The 18525-nt window shown below is 39.3% G+C and overlaps 1 protein-coding gene across 5 annotated transcripts in view; it reads left to right on the forward strand.

Moving 5' to 3' along the window:
- LOC117242373 overlaps window positions 1-18525 on the forward strand; it is a 126430-nt gene that overhangs the window by 55352 nt on the left and 52553 nt on the right. For 3 of the 5 annotated variants that reach the window (XR_004495239.1, XR_004495238.1, XM_033508980.1), the window contains exon 1: window positions 1796-2033. The exons of 1 other annotated variant lie outside the window; for it this stretch is intronic. Coding sequence is in view for 2 of the 4 variants with exons in the window: in XM_033508980.1 (XP_033364871.1) it covers window positions 1985-2033 (49 nt within the window). In the remaining 2 variants the exon portion in view is untranslated. One more of the 5 variants, XM_033508981.1, reaches the window with a different exon arrangement.

Here is an 18525-nt window from a genome sequence, read left to right on the forward strand (position 1 = left end):
GTTAGTTGGTATGCAATTGGTCGTGTGTAGGTATCAATTATACGATGTTCCTGTTCATCAGAAACAGCTAGATACCTGTTATCCTAGTCACTTACTCCTAACACCCTTGAATTTCCCAAAATTGATGATCTATGCCCATAGCTGAAGCAAAATATTTACTAGAGATTAGTTGGAAAGTATTTGTTGTTTGACGACTGTATGTGCATAGGAGAACTTGTTCTGATAGCACAATCGTCAGGGGAACCCCTGGTGCGGTAATAATTGCACAAGTGCACACGCGACGATAACTGTAGCGGCTTGTTATTGCGGTTGCACGGTTTGACGCGATTCCGTTTGTTTATGGGTGTATGTAACCATTCTTCCTTCCGTGATAACTCGACCCTCCTGTCGATCCATTGATCTGACCGACGAATATATACGACTTTCTCACGCTTCTAGTTATCACGTGTGATGTTTAAAAAATCATAATTAGTAGGATAATTTTTTCTATTTTATTTACATAATATCATCGGGTAATTTTATTTTTGATTTGAGATCAATGGTCCAAATATGAATAATAATGTCCCTTAAAAAATTGGATATAATTTTTTGCCAAAAAGAATACCTCGTAACCGCTGGTCGATAGCATTAATCCAGTAGATGCTATATTTACATCATCGAACGTTTTCCTATTTCCGTTTTCGGTTTTTGGGAGTTGATTAATTCGAAAAATAATTAAGGGAGAGAGCGGAGGATAGGAAGAACAAGAAGGGGTTGCGCCTGTCTTTTTGCTTCTGTCGGACAACAAAAATCTAATTAAGTCGTCAAGAGACCGTGTCCCCGTTTGGGCTGGAATAAAAAGCGGGAAACAAATTTTCCACTGCCGGCTAGAAATTTTTTCCCGCCGGTCCGGTATTTAAATACAGAGGAATTGCCACGGAATTGTTCTTGCGAAAAACAAACGAATAAAGGGAACATCAACAATTACAACCGTGCTCCGCCGCTGGTGCTCGACAAACCCACCCATTTTACCTTTCCAAAAAACAAGAACACGGAAAACCTACCAAACGACCAGAAAAAAAGAAGTAAAATCTTGCTAAGGGGAACAATAAAGTCATTAGTAAAAAAGTAGGGGACCGATCGTAGCGGCGCCACCCCCCTAATTGCCATTGCTTGGCTCGCTCACACAATCATTACCACTGACCCGCCACTATTTGCCGCTTTCCCTTTCGGCGTGCGTCAGGAAAATTCCGAAACAGCCGCCTCCTTCATCTAGTCCCCACTATGGTCGTCTATCCGCCCCACCGAATACCAGTTGATCTCGTTCGGAAGCAAATCGCGGGGACAAAATCTCGTTGACTCGAAACGAGGCAATCTTCCAGTCTCCGGGACGCGGTGGTAAGGGTGCGGGTCACGATACGTCGTCCCTGAGCCGTGTTCCTATTCTCAGGCGCGCCGCTTCCCCCACCACGCCAACCGAAAGGGCGCAACACGAGATCGTGCGCGCTCGGTTGTCTTCGGCGGTGCTCGGCCACGCTGCTGCTCCGCTCGACGCCAGCCATGAACCGCGCGGTGGGGGTAGCTGTGGAGTGGGCGGCATGAGCTCGCTAGGGTCGCAGCACTTGGACACGCGATCATCGCGCGATACACACGCTCTTCCCAAATGCCTCACCGGCTGCAGCTATTTCCTCGCGACGCGTGCCTTTCGCGCGATCGTCACGCGTACGACTTATCGTGAGGGAGGTCAAGGGGAGTCCGGCAGACCTGTCGAACCATTCGGTACTTACTCTGCTGCCTTCTTTTTGTCAAGGTGCTCGTTGCCGCGGCTCTTTCCCATTGTGACTCTGCCGCCTTGAATCGTGACTCGGGTATAATACAGTGCGTGGACTACTGCTTTCGTGAGCTGACACCGTGTGTGACGCTGTTCTCTGTGAGACTGTGGTGAAGCATTAAAGAAGATTCTTCGAGAAGATAGACTGGTTATAAATTGATCGATCGCCTGGCCATGGATTGGAGACTCGGATTGCTGTTGTTGACCTGTCTTCTTGTTGACGGTGAGTGACTTTTCATCAGGGGGACGTTTCTTAGATGCGTATTAAGGGTATGTGGTAGGGTGTTACGAGGGTGGCTTTAGCGCTGTGTCACTCGGTGCCGCAGTCGCAACTAGAGTAGCGTGCGTTCGCTGGTATTAAAAATTCCAACCTATTCCGACCGTCGTTTGTTCAATAACTGCCGGAACATAGTATCCAAACGCGCGATGGTGCCATCGCGGATTTTCTTCGGAGGAATTTCAGCGGATAGACTGAACGGGGCCAGGCTTGATTGGGTTTCCAGAAAAGTTATGACTGACAGGGATATTGTGCTCGTTAGAGAAAGGTATAAGAAACTTTTTTCGGGCTCATAATGATAGGGAACAGATTTTTCTTACAGTTAGGTTCGTTCTTAACTATCGTTTCAAAAGTTATTGGACTTTCTATGTAGGACAATTTTATTATTACATGTTATATGTAATTATTAATCTTTTGTTTTATCATTATATAGTTTCAAAATCTTTTGTTTTATTATTATATAGTTACATTTGATCAAGATATGATTCGGTCGTTACAAACGAGAACTGTGTAACATTTGAATTGGATAATTATATTTAACCGCTGTTAGGTAGATAAATCCTATGCAGATAAATTTTCTTTTATATTTGTATATTATCATTATTATTTTATATTACAATATTCAACTTATCCATAGCAATTAATTATTTTATGTCGCTGTTTTCGTAAATCAATGGTATTCTATTGTAACAGAATGTTCACTGTTTACACGTTTTTACGACAATCTCCGCGTTTCGGTATCGATCACAATAAACATACCAAAACAAAGTCAACCTTCGAATGGTAGGAAGTTCCAAGAACTGATAGCTTCCAGGCATTGCACGGTAATTCCTTAACTAATCACATCAGTATGTTTAACAGGTGAAACAATATACTATGGAACAATTTATTATAAGAATTTTAATTAAATTAAATTAATTTCTATTTTTATTCGATTGAAAGGAAACACGAATTAATTTCATTTCTATATGCAATCTTTGTATAAATGTTATAATAATTTGTAGATTTCGTTTTATTTCGCTATTTTACCAGGCTACGAAACGTAGCATTCATTTACGCCGCTTGTTTATTACACTAATTACTGTATCTTACCGTACTCGTTAGTGTTGTGTACAAGAATTTAGTATCACTGTTAACACCAGAGTTTACCATCCTATACCTAGATATAAATAATTATAATCAGAATAATATACTGCAAGTAAGTACACTGGTACTAATATTATCGTTAATTAAACTATAAAATTTCTACGAGATATCAACGTATTTTATTCACGATTCAAATTCGCAGTAATATCGAATTTTTTAAAATTTCGACCAACAATTACGTTGTTTCGATCGCTTTGGCAATCGTATTATTAATTTGGTGAGGAACACTGGCGCGCATTCAGTAAGTGGCAAAAACAAGAAACACCGGAAGCCCCGCCATTGTAGCAGACTTGTTAATTCCAGTTGTAAACAGCAGAGATTCTTTTAGCTGATACTCATCTTAAGTATACTTTTGTACGTTAACAACAATGGCTAAAGGATAATGTACTATTATTTGGGAGATTCAGATAAGAGACAGGAAAGCAGTAATATTCCTTTAAAAAGCCAGCAACTCGTGACAATAATAATTATCCTTACTTCGTTAACGAGCCAAACTACCGATTTTGAGCGATTTTTAATTAGCAAATGGCAGTCTTCCTCTCTTGGATATTAAAAAAAAGAAAAAAAAAAAAAACTCTATTTATAACATGTATCGACCAATCTGATCTACGATCTTTCGTCGTCGTTTTATTATTTGCACGATTCTATTCTGCCAGAATTTACTATACTTTCCTGAACGATAATCTGGACCTGGAAATTCCTGGAAATCGAGAAAATTTCAACGCGTTTGACTCTGTCTCCTTGTGATATCTTGCTCGCACTATGTCACCACGAATTATCCATTTTTCGTCCACCATGGAAATTCGTCTCAAAAGTAATTCGTTTTCTAACGTATCGAACGATGTATAATCGAGACGTCATACCTATTGTTACCGCCGCAGCTAACATAAACAGTTCTCAACGCTGTATTTCGATATTCGCGATACTTCTGCAGTCTCGTTTATCGCGCGATATAGATTACTTCGAATGAAACTTGATATCTGCTCGTTATTAATCTCAATATACGCTCTAGAGTGTTTAACGCGTAGACTGCCACGTGAATTTCACATATTTAAAAAAAATTTTTTTTTTACCCATTCTCAGATATACTACACCATGACATTTAATCTTCGAAAAATATTACGTGACATTTGCACGTTGTTTCCTGATAACGTTATCTAAATCATTCGCACGGTTGAACAATTTTTAGCCCGTAATATTTGTCTTATTTTAACCTTCTCGAATTACGATATTTCAGTGCTTTAATTTTAATTTTATTTTGCTTTAATTTTATCAACCAGCTACGCGATTTTAGACGATATTTAACGCAAGATTGAAAACCGATAACGATTTCTCCATATATTTTTCAACGTCGAAAAAACAGACTAGGATTGGGAAATTTCGAAAATGAAAATCGGAAGAACACGACGTTCAACGTCTTAGGAAGAAGTCACGTGCGCGGCGAAAGACTAAAACGTTAATAATATGCCATCAATTATACAAGAAGGGTGGGCGGAAAGTCTGGCGAAACTCCATCAGCGATAACAAGCTGTCGAGAGTTTGTCGTCTTGTATCCGTCTTGTTTGTCGTTGGCACGCGTTTCCAGCGTTCTCGTTGCTCGACGTTGCTCCTTCCAAAACTCATTTCGCGATATGGGGATAAACAAGTAAAACGGATCGAGCTGAGGTTGTACAGCTCGGGGTTTGACCCAATTACCAACCATTGAAATTCCTCCCGGTTTTCCTTTCTTTCCCCCCTCTCCCATCATCCATTCTACTCATCCGTGTGTAGCTTGAAGCAATCTTGGAAAAAGGCAGAAGGCAGATTCCGATCAGCGACGTATCCGCGATCAGATCGCGGATAAGCGGCGGCGCTAGTATCGCGTCTAGATGGAACAAAGAGAAACGTGAGCACACGCGTCGACCTCGTCCCCTCTCTTTCACTCTCATTGCGAACTCCAATTTCCTGATGGGAGTGGATTAATATAATTTGATGGCGCCTCGGGAGAATTATGCATCTCGTGGCTCGATCTCGCTGCGAAGCCAGGGTGCCTCGTTCCGTTTCTACACCTTCGATGCTGGTACGTTCCCGTTGCGAGAGAATTAGGCTGGATGAAGCTTGTTAACGAGTGTCACACGAGAGCCTTTTATGAATATGGATGCGCTCCGGTGTTGGTGCGTATCGAACGATGATAGTTATGGCACGGTGTGGAGGTTAGGTTGAGTCAATTAGGAGGTTAGGACCGACAAGTGAATTAGGGCTTTTGAAATTCTACCGTCTATACCTTACCACGATAGTCTAATGTTTTTTTTTTTATTTCTTCCGATACTGAATTCCTATCACAGTTTTCCAGTTTTATGGAGAATTGGAAAATTACAGGCTAGATAGAATCTGATACGAGCAATACCAATTCTAGGGAATTTTTTGCCAAGAATTTATCAAAAGGATACAAACGAGCATTACTTTCGGAATCTTCTAGTCGCAAAGAAGAGAGGGGACACGCGTTCCAGATAGAACAGCGTCGCGACGCGAGGCGGTAGAAAAAGATTTCTTATTCTCAAACATAACCTAAAGAATTCCAAGCGTGGGCAAGTTATCGTCAAGATACTACCAGACACACGAGCGCCACTTGCTGAATACTCAAGTCCCGTCAGAATCCTCCACAAAGGATGTACAACAGTTGCATCCTAAATATACGGATTTCTAACGTAGAGCAGTAGAAAAAGATTTCTTATTCTCAAACCCAATACGAGCAATACGAATTCTAGGAAAACCTTCGTCAAATGTTTTAGCAAAAGTATGCACGAACAACCACTTTTCCGATACTCAACCCCCACCAGAATGCTTCTAGTTTAGCAAAGAGCATGAACGCCACTTTCTGAATACCGAATTCCCATTAGAATCGTCGAGCAGCGAAGAACACGGGGAAATTGCAGGCTAAAAATCCTCCGCCGTCCATGAGATCCATTAGCACAACAGGGTAACACGAGAACCTCTAATTATTTCGAGCGGTATAGAATTTGCCGCGTCCGTTCTCCGACTGGGCTCGAGCAGACTCGTCCCTGTGTACAGGTGTCGGCACGCGCGATTCAACCGCGATATCTTCTCGCTGCTTAACGATAACGATCATAATAATTTAATTTAACAGCCGGCGAGAGAAGGAGGTCACAGTCGCATCGATCTTGCCCGGAAAGTCCGCGAGATGCAGCGAGCAAATATTAAAGGGCCACCCCCTCTGTGCCTTGCCTTGTCCCCGTAACACCCCCTCGCCCCCATTTTTCCCAGTTTTCCACCCCCGTTTTTCTGCCATTCTCTCGTTTTCTTCCAACCTTTTTTCTTCCCTCCCCCTGCCCACAAACTCCCTCTCTGCCATTTCATTCTCTTGTCTGTTCGGTGCCTGGACCTTGTGTGTATGAGAAGAAGAGAGAAACAGGGCCAAGACCGTCTACGAAAAATGCAAACTGAGAGCGAAATGTGCTCGAACCACGTTTATTTCCTCGACAACAGCCAGGTTTTTCTTCCAGTCGTTTACGGACCCTGAAGAATCGTGGACCTGGTTGTGGCGCGAGGATATAATAACGTTCAATTACCGCTTCTGTCTCGACGTCTAGGGGTCTCGAGACGTGCCGGGGAAGGCCCGGATTAACGCTTGTTAGCAAGGTTAAAGATGCTGTTCTTCGTGACTGGGAGATTACTGGTTGCATGCGAGCACAACGCGCTTTAAAGATAGAATTAACGCAGGCGAAACTATCAATTTCTAGTTTTTGCAGAAATTTTATGGATTTTGTAGATTCTAGTTTTGTAGATTTTGTAGTTGCACCTTTTCTTGGGGGAGGGGGCAGCTTGATGAGTTTTTTGTTTTGTCAACTAGCATATAAATTTGACGTGGATCTAATTTGTAGACAGAGGGCTTTTATGCGGGCGAATTCGTATTTCTGAGAATCTAATGAAAAAGATACAAGCCGAGTGGAAGATTGTCTTGCCTAGCTAGTATTATAGATAGCGCAATAGTTTGGATAGTTTGTATATCTTTTTGTATTATGTGCAACCGTGGTACTTTCAGATTTTCTACGAACGCGTAAAAATTCGCAAAAATCTACTAATCTGAATGTAACTGCAAAGTGAAAAGAAGTTTGAATCTAACCTAAACGGCCAATCCTAACCTATACCTAGTCCTATTTCTTGACAAAACAGTGATTAAATTTAGTCTTATTACGAATTTCAAGTCTGATGTTAGTCCTAACCTAAACCTAATTTAGATTCCATTCGGACTTAATTTCGATTTGCGGTATTTCTTAGACGCGCAGTCCATTATGACTGCCTATTACGACGTATCAAGGATATTAGTATAAAGTATAGTTTAATTGACTCAAATAGTTGAGATCTAACCTAAACGTAACACCATAACTCGTCCTGACCAACGTTAAACTCAATCCTAACCTATACCTAGTCCTATTTCTTGACCAAACAGTGATTAAATTTAGTCTTATTACGAATTTCAAGTCTGATGTTAGTCCTAACCTAAACCTAATTTAGGTTCCATTCGGACTTAATTTCAATTTGCTGTATTTCTTAGACGCGCAGTCCATTATGACTGCTTATTGCGACGTATGAAGGATATTAGTATAAAGGATACTTTAATTGGCTCAAAAACCAGAGTACAGTGACGTGGAAAAATTCTTGCGAAACCGAGTCGTATTAATCTAACTTCTGCTTACTGATGAAGGGACTTCTTGCGAGGGGTTCTAGTTAAAACGAATTCTTCCTCCTCGATCATTTCTTTAGCCAGGCCTGACGGCCGCCAATTCTCAATTTACCAAGTGTTTTTAAAACGGGCCACCGGCTAATTTATCGAGCCATCAACCCAAACGCCTTCGATGTTTCCCTCAATTTCAAGACTCGCTATTATTCATCGGTTCTTCGATCATTCTTTATAAAAGAGGTATATTTCAACGCTCTCTTAAGGCCACCAACGACAACGATATCGGTTGTTGTAATTTCTAACCTTAACAGAGAGAGAATCGTCGTTTAACGCGTGCCCTCGGCCAAATTGGTATTTTAATTGGCGGGGATAGAAAAATAATACGCGGAAATATATAAAGACAAATATACATAGGGTATTATAGTCGTTATAATGTTTTTAGAGAGCGAAACAAAGCTGTAAAATATAGAAAATATACTTTCATATATTTGGGAAGGAAAATTAGCAGGAAAATTAGATTTGATTCATAATAAGAATAAGTTCTATCACTGTTCGATGAAAAATACTGTCAAGTACAGATTAGGATTGATTTTTATGAAATTTCTCATATTAAGAACTTGGATCTTTTATTGAAAAATGTTCTACATACCGACGAGAATACTGTAACATAGAATTCAAGTGTAGTTTCCCTTCCTGAACAGTCATTAATAATGCTAAAAGATGGTGTCACAGTGTCGCCTCTATGGGGAAAAACCCAAGTGTCAATAAACGTCAGTTAATCGTTTCTTGGTTTTTGTCTATGCTATATATCCAAACAAATGGGACACCGACTTTTTTTTACAACCAAGATGTGCCACATACTATATGGCTCTTCTCCAGATATATTTCTTTTTCTACGAATTCAGGTTACGTTAGTGGATATGTTTCCTTTTCCTCTTGAACATCTTGTTTCTTGACACCTACAATTGAAGCATAAACACTGCTCGATCGAGGGCTTCTCCTAGACAACACTGTAAGTGGCGGACATCAAATTTCTCAAGAGCGAAACTTGATATTATTTTTGAAATTTAATTTGTTTTGATTATTATAAGGTCTTGCGAGTGTGCAAAAGATAATCCAAGTGCGTCACGAAATTTGTTTATTTTTCTACCAGTATAGTGAAATTTCATTAGAAACAGGACCGTATTTGTAGAAATGTCTCCTCTTGCTTGTAGAGAAAATTGAACGTGCCGTTCATTTAAATTTGCAAGCACTGTAAGTACCAATTCTGTTTGTCTCTAGATAGCTAGTTTAAAAGACAACAAATATAGTTTCTCAAGATGGTCTTTCTATTGTTATTACAAAAGTATATTTTATAATATTCCATATGTTCTCACCTACTTACCATTTAATGCCACTTACATTGTTTTATATATAGATGCGATGTTAGACGTACCGTTGGTATCGCCTTTTAACGCTGTTAGCAATTACTTACAAATGAAAATTGCTCTTTAATTCTATACTACGGTATTCCCATTCGTAAGTAGGCCATTATACGATAAAAAACATTTTTTCACTTTTGCACTTGCAGCGTTGCCTATGAGAAACCTTCAATTAAAGAAATTCACCCTCTCTGTTTGCTGTGGCCTCAGCAAATATAAACTCGAACATTTCCTAAAAAAAATCCTTAAAAAAAAAAAAAAACAAAAAAGAAAGGTACGATTACCGTTCGAATCCTAGGAAATGAGCCTCGAAAGAATTTATAAATGCCCGTGGAATTCGATCCCGTCATTGCCGGATAACCTGCCTCGAGAGAAACCGACGAGTCCGCGTTGACAACCAAAAAAAAAGAGGGGGAAAAAATACAGCAAAAAAATGCTAGAAACCCGCAAAAATCGAGGATCGGTTGATGGAAACACGGATAGGAAGCGGCAGTTGGATTTTCATGCGATGAAAAACAGTGGCGCCGATGGGACCGTTGAAAAATTACCATTTCACCGACTGCTATTCGCCGTCTCTCTCTGCCTTGCAGGCGGATGGCAGGCCTCGAAACGGGACAAATGAATTTCTGTTTTCATCGCACAGAACGATTACGAGCAATTCATCGACGCAAACCCGTAAATTCCGCGAAATCGATAACGGCACTCGTTTTCCCCCCATTATCGTTAATGCGACGTCGCAAGAGAAACAGCCAGAGCCCCGATGATGGCACACGCGCTTAATAACCGATGGTTTCATCGACTTTAATGGGATTGCCACGAGAATAGGATATGTATCGGCCAACCGAACCTTTCCTCCCGTTTCAATAACGCGTGTTAGAGTGGGACGCAGGATATTGAAAAGCAGGATAGAAAACGTCGTGGACAATCGTCCACGTCATTAACTCGTGGCCGGCAAAGTGGTTCTCTTTTTTAATCGAGATGCGTGCTACCTCTTGGTTTTTCATCGGGAAATGTATCGACCGGGTCGTTTGAACCGCTTCTTTGAAACCTGTTTTTCTGCTACATGTGCTATACCGTGTCTCATCAATCTCAAATACGGGGCAGATACAGGGTGCTCCGGTAATCGCGGTGCAATTGCGATTCTGGAGTATGTTTGGCTGAAAATGCTAAAATATCTGGGAAAATACGAATGAACAGATTTTGCAGGTGAAAGTTGCACGGTACGCATTTTGATTTTCTCTATTTTACCTCGCGATGACCTTGAAATGCCACGTGAAAGTTACATGAAATTTTGTAAACAGGAATCTGTATTTTTTACTATATATTTTTGTAGCTAACATTTAATTCCGACAAGCCGCTAGCATTAACACATACCGTAGGTAAAGAGATGCGAGAAATGTAAAAAATTTCACTCAGTACGTTACATGTACACCCTCGTGTCATACTGCTCCTATTATAATATTTAGAAGCTAAAAAAAATTGCCGTATTAAAAATTCCTAAAAATCAGTTGAAATTTCTATGTTATCGTAACACGCCTATCGTCGTACTCCTATCATTTTCGAGAAAGTATATAAAATATACGAAGTGCACGACTTTCCATATTTGTCATTATATAATTCTGTATATTATTTTTCTACCCCCGGAGAATGTCTTAAATTGGAGTACACACTGAGTACATTGCATGTACACTCTCGTGTCATACTGCTCCTATTATAATATTTAGAAGCTAAAACAAATTGCCGTATTAAAAATTCCTAAAAATCAGTTGAAATTTCTATGTTATCGTAACACGCCTATCGTCATACTCCTATCATTTTCGAGAAAGTATATAAAATATACGAAGTACGCGACTTTCTATATTTGTCATTATATAATTCTGTATATTATTTTTCTACCCCCGGAGAATGTCTTAAATTGGACGAAAATATGAAAGACTCGTTATTGGACGATAACCGAGCTCGGAAAACTGAGAGGAATACAATAGCCAAACTGGAAAATCCCGTAGCCGGAATTGCCCTTCTCGACGATAATTTCGAGCAATTTCAAGCGGTCGTATAGCCGGCGACACAGTGTTCCTGAAAATCTTGCAGCGGGTAGGATTAAGTGGGCGTCAGCGTCGATTTTCAGCGTCAGCCGGCGTTCACGAATGGGGTGAGCTGCGTGAACAGGGAGGGGTGGAACGGAGCCCGTGGCCCGGCGCGTGTATCGTGGCCGTCGACAAGCGTGCAACTTTCACGAGGACTTTATCCAGCCGCGGCCGTTACACGACGACCCATTTCCGCGAGAACATCCATACACTCTCTTGCACGCCTAAGCTTCGTAAGATAATTGTTCATCGGGAAAGCAGGCGTTTGTACGCGTGTGTGGGTGTGTCGAGCGTCGACTCGTGGTCGCGTTAACGCTGGTGCACGCGAAACTCCACGCTGTTTCCGTTTATCGCGGCGAGATCAATCCACAATATATACCAGTTTCGCCCCAATTCTCGATCGCGCTTGTTGGAACCTCTCTTCGTACGTAGGGCTGAGCATTCGTCAGCCTTAACTAGCCGTTGTTGACTATTGGGTTGAGTAATAAGTTCATTCTCGTTTCATTGGAGTGGTTCGAAGAATAGTGGACAAGTTGTTGGAAGCGTGTAAAGGTTCGTGTACCTGAATTTTTTATGAGAAATATATATACCTACAGGGGGCCGAAAAAAGTCAGTAATATTCGGATATATGATTACCGATCGGGACCGTGTTTGGCCATATAGATCCGAAGGAGTGATATTCCCAGAATTTGCTCGCATTATCTGACTCCTGTTCACTCTGGCGTGCATTCGTCGCGAGTAAGAGCGAGAGTGGGACAGTGCGAGCGAGACAGAATAGGTAGAGTGTAATAAGATACTGCAGAGTCAGGTTATATCTTACTTCTAATCACATATTACACACAGTTGTATGTGGACAAAGATCGGGACCGGAAGTATTCATAGTTGCCGAGAGGTGGCCTTCCAAGAATTGCGCCAAATTATCCGACTCGTGCTCGCTCTACCGTTCTCTAGCGTGCGTGCATCAAAGGCTGGCGTGAGAGAGAAAGAGAGAGAGAGAGAGAGAGGGAGGGAGGGAGAAGCAGGCAGTGGAAGTGAGACAGAATAGGTAGAGTGTTATAAGATACCGTAGAGTCAGATCTTTTCTTTCCCTTAATTACATATTTCTTTAGTTCCCATTGAAATATTGTGAGTCAAATATAGTCATGTTTGGTATCGTTTTGTTCGTACGAATCTCAACAATTCGATTCGGGCCATCTCGTAAGCGTATAACAAGCAACGAAAAAGTTTAGATTTTTCTTATTCCGGTAATTCGATACCGGATCGAATTACGTCGATGGGGATCACAGATAACAGCGAGGTTTGGCTGGAGCCAGCAGTTTCAGAAATTGCTGGAGATAACTCGAGGCCATATAAGCGGACGAATTCGTGTCCATATACATATCCGGAACTACTGTACGTACATGTTAATAGAGATATACACTGATACATATACACTTTAGTAGATGTTATCTATGGGCTGTTCCAAAGTTGAATTTGATATATAAGCTTTTCTTTTGTTCAAATGTCTATACTTTTTTTGTGGCCCCTCTCTGTATACTTAAAGTTAGGGGCTCAAATAGAACCTATGTATGTACAAATAGCATGTGTGCTTGTAGAAAAAGATAATAATATTTAATGGATTTATTATCCACCGAATGAACTTCTCCGGGGTGCATATTCGCCAAGCTGAACTTTTAAGTCGTCGACTATTTTTCGACTATTCTTTTGGCCAGTCTTTTATCATTGAAAAAATTCCTCTCCTAACTACTTTTTAAATCTGTTCTTCAATGAGATACTTTTTATTAGATTAGTGCACGTGCAACGTGTTTCTTTATCCAGCAAATGTTTCAAATTGTCGAGCCACATCCTTTCTTTACAAAAATCCGTATTTCCTTGAAAATACAACTTCTCGTTGTTCAGTATCAAGACAAGAATAAATCACGAAGGCGAAAGCTGAACGTAATGACATTACATCGAACCAGGTGTTTGTTAATACAAAAGGAACAGAGGTTGGAACAAAACTACAAAGCAAAGAGGGACATTTATTGTAGAAATCTGACGGTACTTTTCGACCAACCCGATAGGTAACGTGGAAAAGTCGACGGGTTTGGAAATTGGTTTTTAATCCCACAGGAAAAATGAACACAGCTCAATGGGCGAAACGTGTCCATTATTAATAAACCGTCAGGATTTTTCCCATATGGGGACACCTCTGACCCTCACCTGGCCCAGGAAGCCTATCTAAACACATCTGATGACGCTTCACCGATACACCCACGAGCGAGCACGTGCGCCCGTGAATGGACGGCGGGTTTGTATAGGTCAGTGGTTCCCAAATTTCTCGTCGGCGATATTAGAGCCCGGATAGGCCAAGATATTATTCATACATCTACATTTTTCATATGGAGGCTATCACAGCTTGTCGAGAAATGTGTCATATTTTCTCTTCGTTCTTTTTTGCGACAAATATGGTGCCTTGAATGTTTGTACCCTTGACGCTCGAACTGTAAAAGATAGAAGAAAAATTCTGTAGTAGGAATGAAAATGTAAATTCGTGTTTAATATGATATGAGCATTTGTATATTAATAAAAATGTAATACAATATTGGTATTCGTCGGAATACACAAAAATACATTAAATTATTTAAAATTTCTAAATTCCCACTGTAGTATTATATTTAGGAAGCAAAGCAAATTTCTGTCCAAGTTGTATTTTTTCATTTCTTTCCTAAGGTATAAATTTGCATGGACATTCACGTTAACACGAATGTTTGCTTTATAATGTACACGTTACACTTGACGACGCGATAACGTGTTATACATGATAAGAGTTTAAATATCATTATTTATACACTGAAACGTTGAAATCTCGAATTCTGGTGCAAAAATAGATAAAAGTCGGAAAAAGAGATTTTTCCATTGGACCTTCCATTTCCGAGATAATCGATGGCAAAGATTCATGGGTTGTCCGACACCAGGTGTCGTTCACCCACGAATTTTCGGTATCGATTCTCTCGTGAACCGGACGTTCTACGAAAAAATACCACTCTTTATTTTTCACGTGTTTTTTCCCGCAGAAACGGATAGTATGGATAAAAATTCGGCGAAACGCACGATAAAATAGTTATTTCTAAATAGTTATTTGGGTGCCACTGGGCCAGGGACATACGTGAAATTTTTCCATCGTCACGGTACGTGCGACTGAAACGCACCAGCAGATGGTACCCGTCATACATGGGCGTGCCACCAAGGGACGTTTTAATCGCTTAAAATCGTCGTTAATTGAAAATGAGTCAATTTACGCGTGGAAGAAGACCGCCATTGGATGACGCACAGTATTTAACAACTGCTGTCCGACCGGCAAAGTGTCACGATGTTCCTCGTTTTCTATTGTCCAATTTTTAGTCCTTTCAATTTTCCATTTCCCCTTTTAATTTTCTACTTTGCTTGTTAATTTCCCAAATCCTTAAAGATCCCTAATTACAGGCCCTGATAATTGAATTAGGACCATGCACAAAATGTTCACTTGTCTAAGCACAACGCTATATAGAACTAACCAACTTCGCTCTGTGTTAGTTTGTTAATTTCGTTACGCGATTAACATTCGTTTCTAAAGGAACAAATGACTTTCTTCCATAAGTTCATTTACTGCAAGAGAATGACTATAGATTTGAGGTTAGGTCGGGGCTAGGTTGAGGTTAGGTTCACTGTTCCAATTCTAAGGCAAATTTGAAAATATACCATTCGTACGAATTCCGAGGCTGTTTGCCAGTGCAACGTCTGTGTTGGTATTCTGAGGTTTTCGGTTACGTGTCAGCTGGTATCGGTGTGCGTGATACTTGAGCATCTTTTTCACGGTCAGGCCGCAACTTTAAAATACAGTGTGACGTCACGTCGAGTGACCAGGAATCGTCAGCCTTGGGACAAAAAAGGCTAATATCCGGTTAGATGACAACCGCCATGGGTGTGCTTCCAGTGGAACTGGCTTTTTTCACGGACCACCTCCAATTCTTTTATTCGGGGCCCTATGCCAGCCTACAATTCACTGGCAGAAAATTAAGGAAGTATATTAGATGCGGGTAGTGAATAATATAGTTAATTACGGTGGACCGTAAAATTCGTCGAACATATGCTACCAAACGACTATTTTTATTGCAATCAAATTTTACTGTTTTACTCAATTAGTACGTTTTACGCGGAGAAGTGGAAGGGGTGTGTGTTTTATGGTCGTTTTGTGAGTGAGAAAATAATTATGTCGTTAAATGTTTCATGTACTTTATTTAAATAATACGATGCTCTTGTAAGATACGCGAAGACTATTACGGACGAGTTGATATTAAACGTTTGCAAAATAGTGGTTTTATTTTGATAAAAATCATTTCATCGGTCGATATAAATTAGCTAAGAGTGTTTCATACAATTTTTTTTTATATATAGTTTGAAAGTGGAGAATTTAAAAATTCGATGGACGTTGACCTTGGTCAAGGATTTCTATCCACAAGCGTCAATCAATAATTGTCAATAGCGGTTTTATTTTGATAAAAATGTTTCATCGGTCGATATAAGTTAGCTAAGAGTGTTTCATACAAATTTTTTTCTTTTTATAGTTTGAAAGTGGAGAATTTAAAAATTCAATAGACGTTGACCTTGGTCAAGGATTTCTATCCATAAGCGTCAATCAATAATTGTCAATAGTGGTTTTATTTTGTTAAAAATGTTTCATCGGTCGATATAAGTTAGCTAGGAATGTTTCATACAAATTTTTTTTTTATATATATAGTCTGAAAGTGGAGAATTTAAAAATTCAATAGACGTTGACCTTGGTCAAGGATTTCTATCCACAAGCGTCAATCAATAATTGTCAATAGTGGTTTTATTTTGTTAAAAATGTTTCATCGGTCGATATAAATTAGCTAAGAGTGTTTCATACAATTTTTTTTTATATGTAGTTTGAAAGTGGAGAATTTAAAAATTCGATGGACGTTGACCTTGGTCAAGGATTTCTATCCACAAGCGTCAATCAATAATTGTCAATAGTGGTTTTATTTTGATAAAAATGTTTCATCGGTCGATATAAATTAGCTAAGAGTGTTTCATACAATTTTTTTTTATATATAGTTTGAAAGTGGAGAATTTAAAAATTCGATGAACGTTGACCTTGGTCAAGGATTTCTATCCATAAGCGTCAATCAATAATTGTCAATAGTGGTTTTATTTTGTTAAAAATGTTTCATCGGTTGATATAAGTTAGCTAAGAGTGTTTCATACAATTTTTTTTTCTTTTTATAGTTTGAAAGTGGAGAATTTAAAAATTCGATGAACGTTGACCTTGGTCAAGGATATCTATCCATATAAGCGTCAATCAATAATTGATGGAAATATTTTCATTCCATAAATATTGAAGCATCAGAGTGTTATCCCTGTTTTATCGAATGGACTGAAATCTAAGCTTGGTATCATGAATTCTAGTTATTTAATCGAATACATCGGCGAAAGTGCTTCAATTTCCAGGGGTTTTTTTTCCCTCGTAGGAAATTCGCCAACGAACGTAACAGCCATTATTTCCACGGCCTCTCGATCAGACTGCAATTCTCCTTGATGAAATTTTTCAATTTCGGCTAACTTGCCGCAAATTGCAGATAGAATGTGGCCACTCCAGCGAATAATATTCCAACGAACAACCGTTTGAAGCAAGTTAGTTATCTAACTGACTGGCCAGACTAACTCTAACCATCGCATGAATTTTCCTAGTGCAGTCGAAACTCTCTGAACCTGGAGACTTTGTTACATAAAACTCACGAGTCAGTTCCCTGACGAGTATCGGTATCCAGGATGTGCAAGATTAGCAGCGAAACGTAGAAAGTAATTTTCGATTCCGGTTTATTGATTCAGAAAGAAAGGATTATCTTTTAAAAGGAATATTATTCATTATCGTTAAATGAGAAGGATTATTTCTTCTACGGCATTGTTATTATTTGAGGATTACCTTTTTAGAATCCTTGAGAATTTTGTATAATTTCTCCATTAATTGTAAATTCAATATATTTAATTTTTGCGTTTAGTATAATTTCAATATAACCAGTGTTCTTTCTGTCGAGGCAAAGTCGAAGTGAAAAGTATCATGAAAACGAGAAAATTGAATTTCCTGTAGGAAGATCTGAATCTGGAAAATCTTTGTAATTAATGCAATGGTAGAATAAAATGAATAGGTAAAATTACAGAGAAATTGAAGTTTAGTCGATTATGATATTTTATTGACTGTCAGGTGGGGGAAATTTTGGGTGCAAAAATGTACATTGGCTTGGCAACTAAGTGATTGCGGATGTTGTCATTAGATGGTAATGAGAAAATCCGCAGTCACTTAGTTGCCAACCCAATACATTTTTAGCGAAATTACTTGCCACAGAAAAATTTGAATTACAAAGATGACGGTGGAGAAAGAAAGGGACGAACACACGGAGCTCAAAGTGGCAAACAAATTTTCTATTGGGACTCGGGTTGATCAAATTTCACGTATAAATAATATCACACTTTTAATGGACAGGTAAGGCTTTTGCGAACATGAAATATTTTAATTAATAAAGTATTTCATTGGCAATCGCTTCGATCGAATTTTTTATGCAAGAATGTAAATTATCGAAGAGGACTACGTTCAGTAGGGAAAAATGTAATATAGAAATTTTTAATTAAAGAGAAAACGATAGAAAAGACGTGCGAGTACACGGAGTTTCAAGTAACCAAATTTGGCGTATTAAGAGCATGAATTCTTAGTGAATAGGAATTTGCTCTCGAGCATAGATTTACTACGGAAAAACTTTGTTTACGAAAAGAAACAACGGAAAGAAAAATACGTGGTTCACGACTGGTTCGTTAACCAAGAAAATTAGCCCACGAGGAGACTTATATTGAAGCTTCGAATATACTGGAAATTACGTAGATGATATTTCGAATTTATCAAATCACGAAGAGTTATCTCTATCCTTTTTCCATCGGTTCAGAAGGTAACGAATATCTGTCATTAAAAAGTGGCTAATTTTTCAACGAAAAGTTTTGCAAAGAAATTGAGAAGAATTCGATTGATTGAAAAGAATTGAAAAGAGTACGATGATTGTGCATCGATGATC

This window comes from Bombus vosnesenskii, unplaced genomic scaffold, assembly GCF_011952255.1.
Source record: "Bombus vosnesenskii isolate JDL3184/JDL3185 unplaced genomic scaffold, Bvos_JDL3184-5_v1.1 scf7180000016274, whole genome shotgun sequence".
Classification (NCBI taxonomy): Eukaryota; Metazoa; Arthropoda; class Insecta; order Hymenoptera; family Apidae; genus Bombus; species Bombus vosnesenskii.